Source organism: Bidens hawaiensis, unplaced genomic scaffold (genome assembly GCF_021521415.1).
Source record: "Bidens hawaiensis isolate Kalapana, Puna unplaced genomic scaffold, B.hawaiensis_p1.1 tig00044335_1, whole genome shotgun sequence".
Lineage (NCBI taxonomy): Eukaryota > Viridiplantae > Streptophyta > Magnoliopsida > Asterales > Asteraceae > Bidens > Bidens hawaiensis.
In genome coordinates, this window is record NW_027497887.1 from 138,435 (window position 1) to 154,144 (window position 15,710).

At 30.0% G+C, this 15,710-nt stretch overlaps 1 protein-coding gene across 1 annotated transcript; it reads left to right on the plus strand.

The window, feature by feature from the left end:
- The first annotated feature begins 11,652 nt into the window (after window positions 1–11,652).
- LOC143594938 (ABC transporter G family member 1-like) lies at window positions 11,653–15,207 on the plus strand. The gene is made up of 7 exons (XM_077074116.1): window positions 11,653–11,969; window positions 12,072–12,151; window positions 12,472–12,936; window positions 13,034–13,120; window positions 13,211–13,336; window positions 14,080–14,274; window positions 14,378–15,207. The coding sequence occupies exons 1-7, from the start codon at window positions 11,684–11,686 to the stop codon at window positions 15,140–15,142; spliced, it is 2,004 nt and encodes a 667-aa protein (XP_076930231.1). The 5' UTR covers window positions 11,653–11,683; the 3' UTR covers window positions 15,143–15,207.
- The last annotated feature ends 503 nt before the right edge of the window (window positions 15,208–15,710 follow it).

Genomic DNA, 15,710 nt, shown 5'->3' on the forward strand with positions numbered 1-15,710 from the left:
CATGTCTCAAAACCCAACTGTGGAGGAGTTAACAACGTGCAAGTTGCGTCATCCTTTATTTCTGTTGGTGTTCATTGTTTAGTGATACCTCCAAAAACTTGATAAGTTTGTCGTTTCTAAATCATGTTGCCATATTAAAAAATAGTACACCCTTGAACTTGCCATTATTGGAAATTTGACTTCAATCCAACTATCTCAAATGACTTGTTTCATCTTGTGTTGGCACGTGGCTGAAAGTGTGTAAGGGTGAGATGGCTTATTCAGTCTCATGGTGTGTAAGGGAATAAAGCTGGATCTAGCCATCTCAGATGACTGATCCAGTCACCTAAGACTTACACATTGGATTGTCACTAAGAGATGAATCCAATCCAGCTATCTTAGATTACTAGACACCTAAATTTCATTTACTCTATTATTAAAGACCTAAAAGCTATTTTTTATATTAAATCTACTATTAAAAAAAATCAAAGATATGGACTACAAGCACGACCATCCACCTGGCACAAGCACAAGCACAAGTTCTTGATTTGTGTAGGTTCCTAAAAATGAAATCTAAGAGGAAGTTCATATACAATTTGATTCAGTAGCTAAAAATTTTAATGCATAAAAGTGCATACTCCCTTTATTTAAAGATTAAGAATTTTTGATGTATAATTCATTTGTTTATACAGTCATTAACACATTTATTATTTATAAAATATAGAAAAACAATGGTTTACTTCATACCTCTATTTGGCATCTAACTTACAATCGAACAATAGTTGCATCATACACCACTACGTGTCACAAGGTCTATTTCACAAGATGTTATAAGTGTTTAGAGCATGGTTTATACCAAATATCAGATATTATAGATCGTCCCTTTATCTAAAGAGGAAGTTCATATACAATTTGATTCAGTAGCTAAAAATTTTAATGCATAAAAGTGCATACTCCCTTTATTTAATGATTAAGAATTTTTGATGTATAATTCATTTGTTTCTACCGTCACTAAGACATTAATTATTTACAAAATATAGAAAAAAATGGTTTACATCATACCATCTAACTTGCAACAGAACAATAGTTGCATCATACGCCACTACGTGTCACAAGGTCCATTTCACAAGATGTTATAAGTGTAGAGCATGGTTTATACCAAATATCATAGATCGTCAGTCAGTCAATAATTACATGTAAATCAATTTAAAAATATGAGAAAACCTAAAAAGATTACAATACTCTACACCTCGGGAATGACTCGAAGGAGATTAACCACTCATGGTCATCATTTGGTCTTCAACTCTTGATTTAGGATGATTAAACATGGATTCTGTAGTGATTGGAGGTGTTCCGGAGCTCCCAAAATGGCCAAAGTTCGTCCTAAAATCGGATGGAGTCCATTCCTTTCAAACTAGGGTTTTTTGGCTTTAAATATTGTTGGGCCCGTGCTTTAGAATTAAATTCCGCGACTCAGAGTAAGCTACTCTGACCCTGGCATAGCTTACTCTAGGTGGTAATCCCTTATTCTAAATCTGACTATCTTACTTTGAATTAATTTGGAATTTGTAGTAGGCTACCCTGAACCTGGCGTAACCTACCCTGGGAGCTAAAGTTCAACTAATTTATTTCATTTTGTTCCCAACACTTGTGCAATAGCTCTGATATTCCCAAGACTTCAAAGTATGTTCATAAATGCTTCCAATTAGTATCTTTAATCTTCAATGGCCTACAAATCAAAAGAACAATTGAAGTACCAAAATTCTCACTAAAATTAATTAAAACTACTAAAATAAAACAAATAAATTATTTGCACCCGGTTATTAGTAGGTTTATATTTTTGTATAGTTGTATATTTTATTAATATTAGGTTTATATTTTTGTATAGTTGTATATTTTATTAATATTTATAAATATACGCATGTGTAAAATATATGTATATTTCATGTAGCTTATATAATGAAAACCCTAACCACTTGAAGAAACCTTAGAAACACAATGTTATAACTTTATGTTTTCCCTCCAAAGGGATAGTACTGTCTTTTCATGTTATAACTTTTTCAAAGCCTTTTGTTATTCAATAATTGCACTGAATACATAAGTTGACCACATCACCAAAACTAAAATATGTACAGGTTTTGATTTTTTTCCCAAATAAAACATAGTATACAACTTTCAAAAATAACTCATATGTTAGATACTATAAATATCACTTACTACATAAACATATTAAAAAATTAATTCTAAACAATGTGCACTCTTAATATTAAAATTATGCACTCTTTAAAAAGTTAAATTCTTCACAACATAGTTAAGATATTAATAAATATGTAATCTTAATATTAAAATATGTAAAAAAATATATACACTTTTTTAAAAATATTGTACTCTTTATTTAAAATTTTGTAAAAACGAACTTTAAATATATACTTACATACTTAAAAAAAATTTAAATTCACTCTAAATATAGTTAAATTATTGATAAATATGTAAATGTGATTAAGAAATTTGTAAAGATGAAAATTAAAGAATACATACTGTATTATTTCTTTATAAACTTGTACTCTTAATATTAAAATATGTAAAACATGTAAAAAATACGTAAACTTTGTTAAATATATCGTACTCTTTAATTAAAAATTTGCAAAAATGAACCTTAAATATGTACTTACGTACTTTTAAAAATGTTAAATTCTTTCTGAACGTAGTTAAGTTATTAATAAACATGTAAATTTAATTAAAAATTATGTAAAGATGAACATTAGAAGTACATATTTTACATACTTAAAAGGATGTAAAAAACATTAAAAATACGTATTTAAGTAAATATTTTTACATACTTAAAAGGATGTAAAAAACATGTACTCGTAATATTAAAAATATGTACTCATAGTATAAAAATATGTAAAACATGTACAAAAGAGTACATATTTTTACATACTTAAAAGGATGTAAAAATATGTACTTGTAATATTAAAAATATGTAAAACATGTAAAAGAATACGTAATGTACTCAAAAATCGGTAAAGACGAATCTTAAATATGTACTTAATACTTTAAAAATATTAAATTCTTTCTTAACATAGTTAAAATATGTAAATTTAATTATAAAATTTGTAAAGACAAACATTAATAACTATAAATATATATGTATCAAAAAATTCTTTTGCTGTTATAAAAACCTAAAAAACAAATAGTTGGAGACCATAAATTGTTTTGATATGTTAAGAGTTAGCCCCTATGCATTATCTTGACTTTTTGAAGAAAAAAATAATAACAAATATAATAATAATATTTTGGGATTAGTTGGATGGATGTATGGTGCCAGTCAAGTTTTGTATGTGCAACAATATTATTTGTGGCAGAGGTGAGAGACTACATAAAACTCTTTACCAAATTAACCTTTGTGTACTTAAATTTAATATAATAGTATATTTTAGTGAATTTGAATCCATCTACTAATATGTTTCGTTGATGTAAATGAATCTATGGTTGATAGAGGGTAACTAGGGAGGGTTTATATATATATATATATATATATATATATATATATATATATATATATGATGACGATGAATTACATGTTATTGTCTAGGTGATATACTTTCTTATGCTTAAAACAAGTGTAGGTTGTATATTTTTTATGTAAGACTATAGGTTGTGTATTTTTTGGTAATATTATAATGCAAACGTGTCTAGGATATTTTTTTTATCGTTCATCACAATGTAACTATGTGCTAGTTTGTGTAGTAATGTAAATTCAGAAAAATATACCTATATTATTAAAGCAATACAATCCTTTCACATGTCATTCAACTAAACCCTCCACATAGACTGCCAATTGTATAAGTTTTCATTTTTACAATTTCCACTTTATGAATGATAAAATGAAAAATATGTTGTTGGTGGGAATCAAACTTATTACATTGCTTTTAAAATGTTTGTGCCATACCAACTCAACTAAAATGAATTGATGGTAGCCTTCCCTTTTTCTTAATTGATAAAGATTCACAACCTTCCATTTTTATTTTCTAATACAAATACATATTATTCTTACTGATCTATGTATTTTAGAAAATTCTGATCTATGTATTTTAGAAAATTATTTATATCTTATGAATTCATAAAGCATGTTATTATACATATTATTCAGTTAAATTTTTTTGTTGTATTTTTTTAACCACACACGGGCTATATCCTAGTTATGTATTGAAATCTAAGAGGAAGTTCATATACAATTTGATTCAGTAGCTAAAAAAAATCAAAGATATGGACTACAAGCACGACCATCCACCAGGCACAAGCACAAGCACAAACACAAGCACAAGTTCTTGATTTGTGTAGGTTCCTAAAAATGAAATCTAAGAGGAAGTTCATATACAATTTGATTCAGTAGCTAAAAATTTTAATGCATAAAAGTGCATACTCCCTTTATTTAAAGATTAAGAATTTTTGATGTATAATTCATTTGTTTATACAGTCATTAACACATTTATTATTTATAAAATATAGAAAAACAATGGTTTACTTCATACCTCTATTTGGCATCTAACTTGCAATCGAACAATAGTTGCATCATACACCACTACGTGTCACAAGGTCTATTTCACAAGATGTTATAAGTGTTAGAGCATGGTTTATACCAAATATCAGATATTATAGATCGTCCCTTTATCTAAGAGGAAGTTCATATACAATTTGATTCAGTAGCTAAATATTTTAATGCATAAAAGTGCATACTCCCTTTATTTAATGATTAAGAATTTTTGATGTATAATTCATTTGTTTCTACCGTCACTAAGACATTAATTATTTATAAAATATAGAAAAAAATGGTTTACATCATACCATCTAACTTGCAACAGAACAATAGTTGCATCATACGCCACTACGTGTCACAAGGTCCATTTCACAAGATGTTATAAGTGTAGAGCATGGTTTATACCAAATATCATAGATCGTCAATCAATAATTACATGTAAATCAATTTAAAAATATGAGAAAACCTAAAAAGATTACAATACTCTACACCTCGGGAATGACTCGAAGGAGATTAACCACTCATGGTCATCATTTGGTCTTCAACTCTTGATTTAGGATGATTAAACATGGATTCTATAGTGATTGGAGGTGTTCCGGAGCTTCCAAAATGGCCAAAGTTCGTCCTAAAATCGGATGGAGTCCATTCCTTTCAAACTAGGGTTTTTTGGCTTTAAATATTGTTGGGCCCGTGCTTTAGAATTAAATTCCGCGACTCAGAGTAAGCTACTCTGACCCTGGCGTAGCTTACTCTAGGTGGTAATCCCTTATTCTAAATCAGACTATCTTACTTTGAATTAATTTGGAATTTGTAGTAGGCTACCCTAAACCTGGCGTAACCTACCCTGGGAGCTAAAGTTCAACTAATTTATTTCATTTTGTTTCCAACACTTGTGCAATAGCTCTGATATTCCCAAGACTTCAAAGTATGTTCATAAATGCTTCCAATTAGTATCTTTAATCTTCAATGGCCTACGAATCAAAAGAACAATTGAAGTACCAAAATACTCACTAAAACTAATTAAAATTACTAAAATAAAACAAATAAATTATTTGCACCCGGTTATTAGTAGGTTTATATTTTTGTATAGTTGTATATTTTATTAATATTTATAAATATACGCATGTGTAAAATATATGTATATTTCATGTAGCTTATATAATGAAAACCCTAACCACTTGAAGAAACCTTAGAAACACAATGGATGGACCATCCTCATCCAAATCTACCATATTCCGCTTTTTTGTTTTCCCTCCAAAGGGATAGTACTGTCTTTTCATGTTATAACTTTTTCAAAGCCTTTTGTCATTCAATAATTGCACTGAATACATAAGTTGACCACATCACCAAAACTAAAATATGTACAGGTTTTGATTTTTTTCCCAAATAAAACATAATATACAACTTTCAAAAATAACTCATATGTTAGATACTATAAATATCACTTACTACATAAACATATTAAAAAATTAATTCTAAACAATGTGCACTCTTAATAATAAAATTATGCACTCTTTAAAACGTTAAATTCTTCACAACATAGTTAAGATATTAATAAATATGTAATCTTAATATTAAAATATGTAAAAAAAATATATACACTTTTTTAAAAATATTGTACTCTTTATTTAAAATTTTGTAAAAACGAACTTTAAATATATACTTACATACTTAAAAAAAATTAAATTCACTCTAAATATAGTTAAATTATTGATAAATATGTAAATGTGATTAAGAAATTTGTAAAGATGAAAATTAAAGAATACATACTGTATTATTTCTTTATAAACTTGTACTCTTAATATTAAAATATGTAAAACATGTAAAAAATACGTAAACTTTGTTAAATATATCGTACTCTTTAATTAAAAATTTGCAAAAATGAACCTTAAATATGTACTTACGTACTTTTAAAAATGTTAAATTCTTTCTGAACGTAGTTAAGTTATTAATAAACATGTAAATTTAATTAAAAATTATGTAAAGATGAACATTAGAAGTACATATTTTACATACTTAAAAGGATGTAAAAAACATTAAAAATACGTATTTAAGTAAATATTTTTACATACTTAAAAGGATGTAAAAAACATGTACTCGTAATATTAAAAATATGTACTCATAGTATAAAAATATGTAAAACATGTACAAAAGAGTACATATTTTTACATACTTAAAAGGATGTAAAAAATATGTACTTGTAATATTAAAAATATGTAAAACATGTAAAAGAATACGTAATGTACTCAAAAATCGGTAAAGACGAATCTTAAATATGTACTTAATACTTTAAAAATATTAAATTCTTTCTTAACATAGTTAAAATATGTAAATTTAATTATAAAATTTGTAAAGACAAACATTAATAACTATAAATATATATGTATCAAAAAATTCTTTTGCTGTTATAAAAACCTAAAAAACAAATAGTTGGAGACCATAAATTGTTTTGATATGTTAAGAGTTAGCCCCTATGCATTATCTTGACTTTTTGAAGAAAAAAATAATAACAAATATAATAATAATATTTTGGGATTAGTTGGATGGATGTATGGTGCCAGTCAAGTTTTGTATGTGCAACAATATTACTTGTGGCAGGGTGAGAGACTACATAAAACTCTACCAAATTAACCTTTGTGTACTTAAATTTAATATAATAGTATATTTTAGTGAATTTGAATCCATCTACTAATATGTTTCGTTGATGTAAATGAATCTATGGTTGATAGAGGGTAACTAGGGAGGGTTTATATATATATATATATATATATGATGACGATGAATTACATGTTATTGTCTAGGTTATATACTTTCTTATGCTTAAAACAAGTGTAGGTTGTATATTTTTTATGTAAGACTATAGGTTGTGTATTTTTTGGTAATATTATAATGCAAACGTGTCTAGGATATTTTTTTTATCGTTCATCACAATGTAACCATGTGCTAGTTTGTGTAGTAATGTAAATTCAGAAAAATCTACCTATATTATTAAAGCAATACAATCCTTTCACATGTCATTCAACTAAACCCTCCACATAGACTGCCAATTGTATAAGTTTTCATTTTTACAATTTCCATTTTATGAATGATAAAATGAAAAATATGTTGTTGGTGGGAATCAAACTTATTACATTGCTTTTAAAATGTTTGTGCCATACCAACTCAACTAAAATGAATTGATGGTAGCCTTCCCTTTTTCTTAATTGATAAAGATTCACAACCTTCCATTTTTATTTTCTAATACAAATACATATTATTCTTACTGATCTATGTATTTTAGAAAATTATTTCTATCTTATGAATTCATAAAGCATGTTATTATACATATTATTCAGTTAAATTTTTTTGTTGTATTTTTTTAACCAAACACGGACTATATCCTAGTTATGTATTGAAGAGTATGGAGAAGATTACATGTTGATAGATATTGATATATTTAGTTAAAATATTGATATATTTAGTTAAAATAGATGACTTTTTTTTATTTTCTAATTATTTAATTTGATTAGTTATGTTAATTGTAAAGAGAAATTAATGGTTTTATTAGTTGTATTAATGAAAAAGATAATATATTGATTGTTTCGGTTAAACCATTTTTATTTTTTTTTAAACATTTTTTCTTTCAAATTAAACTAGTGGTATATATTGATATCTTGCACTAAGATGAGTTCTTGCGTGAACCATCCTCTCTTTCTCTCTCTCTCTCTCTCTATATATATATATAGAGAGAGAGAGAGAGAGAGAGAGTGAGAGAGAGAGAGACTAACCCTAACTTGTTAACTAAGACATTAGTAAATTTAATTACAATACAATTAGGAACCATAACCCACTATGGTTTACGTGCCAATACTGGTCTCTAAAATTCAACGGCTTTTAACTTGGAGTCCAAAATTATAAACAATCACTCCTAACTTTCGACTCATAATAGGTGAACCATGTCTACAAACTTGTTTACTTTGACCATTTAATTTGACACACATCTTAACCATCTCCACTTTCACAACTTACTTCATCCATAGAGGTGTTCCGATTATCATGAACTCGACCACCCCCGTGACCATGTCTGTGGCCATTCCCTCAATCGTATTAACTAACAAATCCGCTCCTATGGCTGCGATTATGGCAATTTATCGGGCAAAAAATAGTCTTCCTTTATCTTCTTAGCAAGCAATCGGTGTAACGGGATCTTCCGGCCTGCGCGAACCAACCTGAGCCTGTGTGGAATCAATCTTCTTCTTCTAATCGAAACCATTCGGCCTTTTATATTCCTTCACACTTTGACCATCGTATAACACTTGGCAATTCGTCAATTGCAGGACATACTACTATGCTCTACCAACACATAATATTTGATCATTTATCTCATATAAATAAAATTAATTAAATAGTGTATACATATCAACCCAAAATGATTAAGACTATAAAACGTGGGCAACTAGAACTCACTTGATCTGGTACACCTTGATCTCAACAAGATTACTCACGAATCGTATCGTTGAATGACTAAACAAGGTTCATATACACAACTTATCACTAAAAGCGAAAACTACTAAGTTCTTGCTCCACCACAGTTGTCGCTTTATCTATTTTTTCTCTAAAACTTAGTTTTGACTTCCCATTGTAGTTCTCACTTCCACTGAATTTTCACATGGATCTGGGTTTTCTTACGTGAAATGCGAAAACTTGCTCTTATGCGAAAGCTAGCTTTGCGATACTACCAATTTGCAAAAATTAGCTAAGAGCGAAAACTAAGGTCCCATGCGAAAGCTATCATCTAAAGAGATAACTCTCATTTGAGTGAAAACGACCATTCAATGCGAGAACTAGCCCAAAAGTAAAAAACTTATAGATTAATCCACTGTTCTTAGTGAAATTGACTTTCAAATATCTTTTTCTGATATTCTTTGATCTACGACTGTAACGATTGAAGTTTGAGATTTTATTGACCTATAGGGTCCTATTAGAAACCTTGAAGTCCACATGCAAAGATTTTGATGAAAAACATAGCTTTAAGCGAGTTCTGAACATTAAACCGATCCGAACCTTTCCCCATCGATTTGATGATAATTCTAGCTGTTGTAGACGTTTTTACTGAGCAATATTCTTTTATTTTGATCATCTATCAGTTGGTACGCTTAAAATCTAAATCCAACCCCAAAGCCTCTATCTTGCAAATTAATTGAATGAAGATGAAGTGGTGGCCATATAGAATGTAGGGTTTATCTCATCGTTTTAATATCTTCACATTGTTCCTATTAACTTCCATTTAATATAAACTTAGGATGTTACATGTTGTACAAAAATGTATTGATATGCACTTGTGATGAAATGTAACTTGTTTGCTTACCAGCACTGCTCTTAATTCTATTCACTACTCACGTTAATATAATAGCGTCTTCTGTACCATCAAATTCAGTGAATAAAGTGATTGAGACTTAATAATATATGTTTAATTACTGAAACATAAAAACCTGATTCAATTACTGAAATGTAACTTTTTTATGTTTCACTACTCATGGCATTAGGTTTATTGGATTTAATTTCCAATATCAATACGACTTTTCTGGTTATAAGATTTGACATCTCACCTCTTCTTGTGGCTTCGCCCCCATGTCCTTCCGATCCTTATATGCTTTTTAATAATAATAATAATAATAATAATAATAATAATAATAATAATAAACATTGAAATCCTCCTCACTGTAATAAAAGCTATAAATAAGCGTTAGTAGAATAATGTTTGTCCTAAACTTCACATCCCCTTTATTAATAGAATAATAACCGACTCTAAATTGTAGCTACTCATTAAATATCCCATTTTGCTCTTTTGATAACTGATTTAATATTAAACTAGGTTAGATCCCGTATTACACCCGGATGAAAAATATATAAAACTTTACACACACACACACACACATATATATATATGTGTGTGTGTGTGTGTGTGTGTGCGCGCGCGCTTGTGTGTGTGTTTTATACATTTTAACAAATTGTAAATGTCAGATAATATAGCATTATTATTATAAGGTATTGTATTGTTATTTTAAATAAAAAAATCCAACATACAAAGACAAATAGAGAAAAATAACAATTTAAAACATAATTCTAAGTTATGACACATATTTCTAACTTATACCATGAAATAAAAAAGACATATTAGTTAAAACTTCATCATCTACTGAAGTCATATGATATAAACTATGAAGCATAAACATGCATATGTTGTAACATAAGTTGTGTGTTTAAAAACTATTTGTATTTGAAATTATAAAACATTTAAGTACACAACATACAAAATGTTAAAAATATGAATATAACAATGGGATATAATTATTTTTTATTAAGTCGCGCGTTTAATAAAACAACAATATAATTCAAAACTCGTGACTTAAACCACCATTTCAATTCAAACATCCAGTCCAAACGGTTATAAACAATTTCCCAAAATCCAAAAAAACAAAATAACAAAGCCTCAAAATTTAAAAGAATAACAATGAAAACAATTAATTGTCTTTATTAGCCAATAAATAATGATTATAACAATTTATTTTGAAACTTTCTTCAACTTAAGAGTTAACTCTTAAAATTAATGTTCAAATTAATATGTGGAAATTATATAAATGTAAAATTGATGAGTTAAAAGTTTATATTGACATGCTAGTTGAATGACGTGTGAAAACCTTGTATTGCATTAATAGTATAGTAAGATATCACATTTCGCTCTTTCGAAAACTGATTTAATCAAGATATAAGACTGCGTCACACAAAGTATTTGGTCGCTGCTCGTTAGTTTAAATTATAATCATGATCATAAAATCATACATAACATGTTTTTATAACACGTTTATTTGTTTGTTTAGTATTGTATATGTGTTAACAAATTAGTCTGCATGCAACCAAACAAAAAGAAATTGATTTAAGATTTTCTTCTGTCAACTCATACTCTTGTGTGGTCAGGAAATGCAAAAGCACTCCCAACATTATTTCCATAAATAATATATTTTTTATATCTATGGCTGAAATCATGACAGATAGATAGGTTAACACGGTTATATATACCAAACACATCCTCCATATTTAAACACCCAAATATAAATCTTTCCATATATAAATATCCTTTTAACTCTCTATATTTATATTAAAATATTTATTTCTCTATTTAGAATGGAACCTTCTCATGCCATAGAAGTACAGAATCCCCTAGAGGTGGAGATTACATCTCATGCACCAGCACCTCCATACAGTTGTAGTAATGGTGAAGTAGAGTGCGACACCATCAATGGTGTTTGTTTGACATGGAAAGACTTGTTGGTTATGGTGCATGATGGACAAACCGGAGGAACCCGATCCATACTGCAAGGTGTTACGGGGTATGCGAGACCGGGAGAGATCCTGGCTATTATGGGTCCTTCTGGGTCGGGCAAATCGACACTCCTTGACGCCTTGGCTGGTATATAATAATCTTTTCATCACGCAAACCTTAATCATTGTTTTGAAACATAGCAAAAACTATACAGTTTAAGTGTCTAACCAATTTTTTTGTATAATTCAGGGAGACTTGACCCCAAGACTAGGAAGAGTGGTGATATTTTAGTTAATGGAGTTAAGAAAACCCTAGCATATGGAACATCGGTAACCACTAATAATATGATTATAATTATTTGGTTCACCCTAATTCTTCTTGGACTAATTAGGGAATTTTTCAGATTAGTAGCTGGTTTAGGATTCATATACAACGTGACGTACTCAAACTTTAAAAAAATTTTCATCGAGTTCGCTTGACAACAAAGCTAACTTGCAAAATCCCCCTGTAGGAGTAACGAACTGCCTAAGAGTACATGACTTTCTAAAAAATGCCTAAAATACGTAGCTTAATCCTAAATCACCTAAAAATCTAAAAAGTCAGGTTTTCATCGATAACGCAAAATAAAACTATACAAATCTATATACAGGCTTATGTGACTCAAGACGATACGTTGATCACAACACTTACTGTCCGTGAAAGCGTCCACTATTCAGCGCAGCTCCAACTTCCGGACTCCATGTCTAAATCTGAGAAGAAGGAGAGAGCGGAAATGACCATAAAAGAGATGGGACTTCAAGATTCGATGGACACGAGGATTGGAGGGTGGGGATGTAAAGGGTTGAGTGGAGGCCAGAAGAGACGAGTTAGCATATGCATGGAGATCCTAACTCATCCTAAGCTTCTCTTTCTTGACGAACCAACAAGCGGCCTCGATAGTGCTGCCTCATTCTACGTGATGAGCAGGATCGCAAAGCTTGATCAGCACGAAGGAAGGACCATCATTGCATCCATTCACCAGCCATGCAGCGAAGTATTTGGGCTTTTTCATAATCTTTGTCTTCTTTCTTCTGGAAGAACGGTTTACTTCGGGAAAACAAGCTCTGCAAATGAAGTATGGTTATAACATTGTTGATTTTCTCTATAAAAGAAAAGTAAAGTAATTCAGAAGATCTACAAGCTAACTTTATATCGTGCATGTTTGGATGCAGTTTTTCACCTCGAATGGCTTCCCTTGCCCGAATTTCCAGAATCCTTCTGATCACTTTCTTAGAACAATTAACAAGGATTTTGATGAGGTAACATCTTTACAGAACACATCTTCTGATATCATACTAGTACTTGTTATTTTACTGCGGATGATTCTAATATACAATTGAAATTCACAGGATATCGAACTTGGTTCGACTAGAAGGAAACCTACAGAGGAAGTGATTAACGCCTTAATAGATTCATACAAGTCATCTACCACTTACCAAGAAGTCAACAATATTGTTTCTGATATATGCCAGAAGGTGAACTAGAAATTCGTAAGGGAAATCAACAAAATAAATATTCGGACCCATGAAATTAAACAAATAGGCATTGAGTTTAGGGTCAAGTTAAATTTGACCGGCTCGGTTTTCAATAAATCTGATGTCCACACGTAGATAAAGAAAATCACGTCTCAATGGTTTATTTGGATTTTAGTAACACTTTACATTTTAAAAGTTATAAAAGAAAAACTAATTATAAGTAAAATTAAATATAATAATATAATATTAAGAAAAGTACAAAAAATTTCATAAAAACTCGTTCAGACTATTTTTTTTACCTAAACTAGTCGTCCCGACAAATTTAAGGCGTCAAAATACTCGTCCTAAATTTTTCTTAGCCTAAAATAATCGTCGTGACTAGTTTTGTAAACTACTCATTGATATCAAGAATCTAATTGTCACTACTAGTTTAAATTACCTATTTTTGAAATTTTTTACAAACAATACCTAAAACTTGAAACTTGATTTTAAAAATACCTATTTTAAAAATTTTCCCAAACTTATTTTGTTAAGACAACTTTTTGACACGTTGAGATTGATTGATTATGGATATGTCTATTTTTGAAATTCTAACGCTCGACGCGTATTTTGTCAAAAGTGGGCCCAAATGTTTCTTTTCATGATATTTTCAATAAATATAGAAATAAAATCATAATATATTGTTCAAATTGTAGTAAAATATAACAATGGAATTAATATTTTCCTGGGAATTTCTTTCTTAGGGAGATGCAGCACATGATAAAATTAAAGGCCATGATAGTTTCTCAACTCAGTCTCTTGTACTCACGAGGAGATCTTTCGTCAACATGCATCGTGATCTTGGCTACTACTGGTTGCGCCTGGCTATCTATTTAGCATTGTGCTTAGGTCTTGGAACACTCTTCTATGATGTTGGCTCAAGTTACAGCTCCATTGAGGTGAAAATACAGTATTTAGATACTCTTTATAATACAACCTTTGGATCAATTTAATTTTGCAAGCTCAGTTTTCTTAATATACACTATGGATACTAACTTGCAGGCTAGAAGTTCGATGCTTATGTTTGTTGCTTCATTCTTAACATTTATGACCATCGGCGGATTCCCCTCGTTTGTGGAGGACATGAAGGTATTCGAACGTGAAAGATTAAATGGACATTACTCAATCGGGGCTTTCGTCATAGCCAACACCCTCTCTTCAACACCATACTTATTACTAGTATCTTTGATTCCAGGGGCAGTAGCATACTACCTCACAGGACTCCGTGAGGGATTGGATCACTTTGCCTACTACACGGCCGTACTCTTTTCTTGTATGCTGGTAGTTGAGAGCCTAATGATGATTGTAGCGAGCATAGTTCCAAATTATTTGATGGGAATCATAGCGGGTGCCGGGATCCAGGCCTTCATGGTTTTAGGTGGAGGGTTCTTTCGTTTACCAAATGATATGCCACACGTATTTTGGAAATACCCGTTGTTTTACGTCGGATTTCACAAGTATGCATATCAAGGACTATTCAAGAATGAGTTTGAAGGTGTGAAGTATCTATATAAAGAAGCGGGCATGCAAAAAGTCATGGATGGGGAGTATATATTAAGAGAGAAATGGGAAGTTGAAATGGGTTACTCGAAGTGGATTGATTTGTTGATAATATTAGGGATGATGGTGATTTCTAGGATTTTGTTTTGGGTTATAATCATGATTGCTGAAAAGGTTAAATCTGGTTTAATGTCTTTAGTATTTTCTACTCCAGAGAAGCAGAAAGGGCAAGTGATGGTCAATCCTCTTGCCACGCCTTCTCATTAAGTAGTCCTTCCAGTGATTGCAAGTCTATGTAACAGGATCCGAGTCTAAAAAATGTCCCAGGTTATTAGTAAGCTCAAGAAAAAGTATATCTACTATAGTTTGGAATAACAAATATGCATTGATCAAGGAAACGGAGATTGTTGTTTTTTTCTAAATGAAAATCTTTAATTTGATTAATGTTAATTATTAGTACACACCAAGTAGCAATTTGAAGGATTACTAGTACGGCATTCTTTATAACAACGCACGTTAGAGTGGGGATTTTTCATATTTTCATTTCATTCACTCTTCCAACTCTCTTCACATGAGAACCTAAACAGATTTTCTTTTCATCTCAAAATCGTGCAAGTGCACATCAGTTCATCATATTCATCCCAAAATCATTTAAAATTATTATACTCAAACAAACACTAGTAGAAAAAAAGACATTTAATGGCATACGCACTATGACATGCAAATGTGTGTCATTGAAAAACTGTCATATTTTAATTTTTTAAAAGATTTATGACACTTATTTTTGTATGTCATGAATTTAGTGTCAAAAAAATGCAGCTTAAAAAGAATGCGT

Coding starts and splice junctions, on each gene's coding strand:
- LOC143594938 (XM_077074116.1), top strand. CDS start 11,684: ATGGAACCTTCTCATGCCATAGAAGTACAGAATCCCCTAGAGGTGGAG. Junction 12,937..13,033: donor AAACAAGCTCTGCAAATGAA/GTATGGTTATAA, acceptor GTTTGGATGCAG/TTTTTCACCTCGAATGGCTT. Junction 13,121..13,210: donor TTAACAAGGATTTTGATGAG/GTAACATCTTTA, acceptor TGAAATTCACAG/GATATCGAACTTGGTTCGAC.